Source organism: Microtus ochrogaster, chromosome X (assembly GCF_000317375.1).
Source record: "Microtus ochrogaster isolate Prairie Vole_2 chromosome X, MicOch1.0, whole genome shotgun sequence".
In the NCBI taxonomy this organism is placed as follows: Eukaryota; Metazoa; Chordata; class Mammalia; order Rodentia; family Cricetidae; genus Microtus; species Microtus ochrogaster.
Window position 1 is genome coordinate 42,410,671 of NC_022026.1, and position 5,286 is coordinate 42,415,956.

General features: G+C 47.1%; 1 protein-coding gene across 1 annotated transcript; it reads left to right on the forward strand.

Moving 5' to 3' along the window:
- The first annotated feature begins 2,117 nt into the window (after positions 1–2,117).
- On the forward strand, positions 2,118–4,164 carry Tmsb4x (thymosin beta 4 X-linked). The gene is made up of 3 exons (XM_005358728.2): positions 2,118–2,207; positions 3,224–3,338; positions 3,723–4,164. Exons 2-3 carry the CDS (start codon positions 3,239–3,241, stop codon positions 3,755–3,757), a joined length of 135 nt encoding a protein of 44 aa, XP_005358785.1. The 5' UTR covers positions 2,118–2,207; positions 3,224–3,238; the 3' UTR covers positions 3,758–4,164.
- Positions 4,165–5,286: the final 1,122 nt, after the last annotated feature.

Here is a 5,286-nt window from a genome sequence, read left to right on the forward strand (position 1 = left end):
AGGCGTTCCGAAAAGAATGATTGACACGAGGAGTCCAGCACTTTTAAGACCATTCTTTTCGTTTGCCTTTCTTTTTCTCCTTAGCGCCCTTCCCTTCCGATGTTCCTGTCGGGTGGGCCAGCCAAGCCCATTACTGTGAACTCTGTTCCCACAGCCCGTGGCTTCCCTCTCTAACCACCCACCTGCTCTTTCTCCAGCAACAGCTACAAACAACAGCTGCCTGCTAGCCTGTTACCAAAGGAGGAAACTCCAGATGTTTCCAGACGCCACTCTCCCATCTCCTTTGGCGAGATGACTTCTGTAACCTTTCCTAAGGCAAAGGAGGCAGCAAAGAGTCAGGCTGTGGCATTCCTTTGTCGATTACGTGAAGAGGAAAGAGAGTTCGAGAAATTCTGACAACAGCTGAGGGAGGGGAAATGGAATCAAACAACGCACAGAACTGGTGTCTGGGGTAGCTGCAGCTGCTAGCAAGAAGAGGCCGGGAATGCACCCTGCAAGATCTTTTCTGGGTTTCAACAATGCAGTGGGCTCCCTGCAAGTGAACATGGGGCAGGAGGGGCTGTGTTAAGAGAGTTCGAGAAATTCTGACAACAGCTGAGGGAGGGGAAATGGAATCAAACAACGCACAGAACTGGTGTCTGGGGTAGCTGCAGCTGCTAGCAAGAAGAGGCCGGGAATGCACCCTGCAAGATCTTTTCTGGGTTTCAACAATGCAGTGGGCTCCCTGCAAGTGAACATGGGGCAGGAGGGGCTGTGTTACCCGAGAGGTGACATCTCATGCGTGCTCAAACAGGTCCAGGGCCCCCATTCGAAGGGCAGGAAGGCAGCCGCACAAGCCCAAGCAGAGCATTAACTGGGAAACGAGAGGGGTCACCTTCCCCTGCCTACCCCCATCTCCTTCCTCCCCAGTAAAAGGGAAGTGGATGAAGAAATGGAGAAGTCCAAGCTGCTGGAGCAGAGGCAGTTTAGGCTCCCTCATAACCCTTGACTCATTCCCAGAGAGGCAAAACCTCTATCATAAAAATGCTTAGCAAAGGGCTTCTGGAAATACCCTCACCCCAGGGCACAGAAAAGGAGAAGGAATCTTTTGTAGTTTTCTGTGTCTCAGAAAGAATCCCAACAATGCCTTTTTAGAACCTGTGTAGCTTCCTCCTGTCACCCACCTCTTGGAGACCCAAGCTTGGTACCTGTAATTACTTTTTAGTAGCAAGCAGGTCCCTGGTACTCACCGACTCCGGTGCCATTTTGAAACCCACACCTCTCTACCTGTCTCATCCGCACGAACTGCCGAAACCTTCCCCCTCAAAACCGAGTTCGCGCTTCTCTTTCAGTCTTCAGATAGCAGGAGCGAGTGGAATTGTCGTCTTCAGAAATCCTTGGTTCTCATTAGCAATCCCTTCTAATTAATGAAAGTAAGGAAAAGGAAATCAACTTCCTTATTGTCGCTCAATAGCAGAAGTTGAATTTGAGTTAATTTTTGAGGAGACTGTGTATTCTATAAAACTCCCAATTACCTTACCATGAGCAAGCATTAGTTATCTGACTTGAGTGCTCACGAAAATTATCGTATACGATACAGATGCTTCAATGCTGAAACTTTTCTTTAAAAAAAAAAATCACTCAAGGATCCTTTATCGCCCTCTCAAATCAAGGGGGAAGACAGCCCAGGAAGACAAAGAGGGCCAGGGCCGGGTGGGGTGAGTGCGGTCCACTGGTCTAAAAGCTGAGTCACGGCAATCAGACCCCAGCAGCCCTTGTGTGAGGGACACCGCACCCTATCTTGGGGGATGCTGGCTGCAGACAAAGCCAGTTTCGAAGTAAAGGAATGCCTGTCTCCTTAGGTGCCACTCAGGCACCTTAGTTATCGTGAATTTAACCTTCAGAACAGATTTGGGCGGTTGTTGCAAAAGTTCGTTATAATAAAATACACGTCGGGGAGGGAGCGCGTTTTGAAGGCGTTTGTTCCTTTTCTAGTTCCGCCATCAATGTGGGTCGAGGGCCTGGTGGATGGGATGGGGGAGGGAGGGTCCGACAGGCCTCCGAACGCCTTTCCGGAGACGCGGCGCGAAGGAGTTAAGCGGGTCTGCCAGTGACGTCACCTCATTTACATAGGAGCGCGCATATAGCGGCGCGCGCTGCGCCCCTCCCGACAATCGGCAGCAGCCTCTGAGCAGATCGGACTCCCTTTGTTCGCGCTCCTCGCTCGGGTGAGCCCCAGGGCCCCTTCCTCCTTCTGTCCTCCGCTTCCCTGCTCGTCCTCATCCTTAAAGCGAGTCCAAGGGGTACTATTCCCAGGCCAGGTTGTTTTGGGGATTTTGGGGGGATGCTAAACTCTTCCAGATGCTGAGTAATGGGAAAGGGGAACTTGATGATTTTTTAAAAATCACAAAACCGGGCATTTTGCTGCGCAGTTTGGAGGGGAATTGTTTTCTCTCCTCGACCCTCACCCCCTAAAGTATTTTTCCTGGTCTCGGAGGCTGTAATTAATCAGAAATAGATCCTTTGTTCTAATGCTCTGTAGTCTCCTGAACGCCTGATGGCTTCGAGGGCTGTTATCTGGCAGGCTTAACCTACCCGAGCTGTAACCTGAAAATTGGGAAGTCCTTGCAGAGAAATGTGTGCAGAGGGTCGAAGGGCCCTGCCTGCAGATCAGGATGCAATTGCGAGAAGTGGGGAAGGCAGCTTTGTGTGCCTCGGCTGCCTTGTTGGGCTAGAGCGAGGAGAGGAAGCGAGTAGGGCGGTGGTCGGCGGCTGCTCTTGTCAGCTCCCGCCTTTGTGCGGAGGAGAAAACTGGGCCGCCTGGCATCTTTTTGGGGAGCAAGCCCATGTAGAAACTGTAGGTGCGTTTTGCGACCTTGACTCTATTTTAAAAGTTTTTACTCGACTTCCCCCCACTAAAGCTGGAAGTAGCTTCATCCTAACCCGATTTTAATATTTCAACATTGCAGTTAACATCCCGCAATGATGAATTTCATTGTACAGAAATACCTTTGAGAGCCACCTTCGCTCTTTGATTTTTCACATTGGGAACAGTAAGGGAGATTTTTTTTCCCCTGTAGAAAGAGCTGAAGGTCTTTAGTCGGGAATGGAAGAGGAAGGGAAGGGAGGAAGTAGGATTTCAAGCTGGAACCTCTGGTCGGGGTAGGAGAAGGTGCTTTCGGAGCTGGGAGAGGCGAGGGCGGGTGGCTCTTTCTTAGCCTTGGTCTTGGCTTTTTACCTGCAGCTCCTTCCGGCAACCATGTCTGACAAACCCGATATGGCTGAGATCGAGAAATTCGATAAGTCGAAATTGAAGAAGACAGAAACGCAAGAGAAAAATCCTCTGCCTTCAAAAGAAAGTAAGCTCTTCGCCCCCACCCATCTTCAGAACAGGCTGGGCGGGAGCGGAGCGGGCGGGTAGGAGAAAGGGAGGGGCAGCGGAGAGGATGGGGGGTGGTGCGGGGGAGGAGCCGACAGTTTGATGATGATGAATATGGCCTGCAAAGGTTAATTAAAAACTGTTTTTGCGGCCAACAAACGCTGGGCTTTAGTGATCTAATAAGGGAATATTTCATAGGCATATTATGCAAATACATTTATTGAATAACTGTACTTCTGTTTAATGACTTCCTCATTAGCAACCTATGTAACCTAGAATTTTTATAACATGAAAAGAAATTTTTAAATGAAAATATCGTGTTTCTGTAGAGTGCACTAAGCCTCCATCTTTTTTTTTTCTTCAGCGATTGAACAGGAGAAGCAAGCTGGCGAATCGTAATGAGATGAGCGCCGCCAATATGCACTGTACATTCCACAAGCATTGCCTTCTTATTTTACTTCTTTTAGCTGTTTAACTTTGTAAGATGCAAAGAGGTTGGATCAAGTTTAAATGACTGTGCTGCCCCTTTCACATCAGATTCAGAACTACTGACCAGGAAGGCCTCCCCTGCCTCTCCCACCCATCTGGCTGGCTGGCTGGCAGGGAGGGAAAAGACCTTGCATGTTGGCGAAGGAAAAAGTTGGGTGGGAGGCGGTGAAATATAGAGTAAAATTCAAGATGGTCCAAGGTGTCCTACAGGATGTAAAATGCAGTTTAATCAGAGTGCCATTTTTTTTGTTCAAATGATTTTAATTATTGGAATGCACAATTTTTTTAATATGCAAATAAAAAGTTTTAAAATCTGACTGGCGTTTCTGTTTGGTGTCTGGAGGGATTAGTTGAATGGGTCCTGCAACCTTTGCAAAAATGCCGGACTCTTGGTCACTGGGACATAGATGGTGACAAACATGAAGAGCGTTGACATCATAGCACTGGGGTATGGATAATATCTATAGCAAAAGATTGGGAGGTCATCTGAAGGTGATTGTGAATTCCTCGCGGGTTATGTGAAAGATTTAAGGAAAATATCTGCATTTGGAGCAGCTTCCATTGTTGGAAGAAGGGGGCTGGGAAACTTAATGGGTTTTAATAAATCTACATTTAATTTATTACACATCACTCAAAGGGTTCAGCACATTGGCTGTAGGTATCAAAATGAACTTGATCGACTACCTTGTATCAAACAAGTTCAGTTTAGGGCAATCCTCTGAGGTAAAACTAAAGACCACATTTTAGTATGTGCTTTAGAAAAGCACATAAAAAGCACATAAAAAGACCACATTTTAGTATGTGCTTTAGAAAATTCCTTTCTAATTGTCCTCATCTAATGGCTGGCTTGAAATCGAAGTTTGATATTTAAAATCAGCTTTAGAAAAGGAAATGCACCTATCATGAAAGACTGATTTGAACTCGGTGAAATCCTAAAACGGAATGTTGGGGTTTAAAAGACAAATCCAGGACAGGTGAAATCTGGGCCAAGTTTGAAAGCAGCAGCTACCCATCAGCTGACCTGCAGGTCTTTTCTGGAGTCTTCCCTAATCTTCCATCATCTGAGCTACATATTTTCGTTGGTGGGTACAAGCAAAGCCCTTGTTTTGGCTGGGCCGCAACATGTAGCAAGAAGAAGAAAAATGAGCTATTTTCTAAAAGAAAAATGAATGTGCTTAGAGCTGCTTGGTGGATCGCTCTGTTCTTTATGAAGGGTACATGTTCGTTAAGTGACAGACGGCAATATTTAAGATCAGTAGCTCTCCCAGTATCTCAGCAAGGATAAAATATACAGGGCGAATGTCCACAGTGAACTTTTCCCCTGAAACTGGCTCATGAAAACACCGGTTTGCAATGGGGGCAGGGAGGGGGGATTGTGTATTACTAAACCCAGTTGATTTTCTTTGCTCAACACTTCCTTTGAGAAATGCACATGAAAC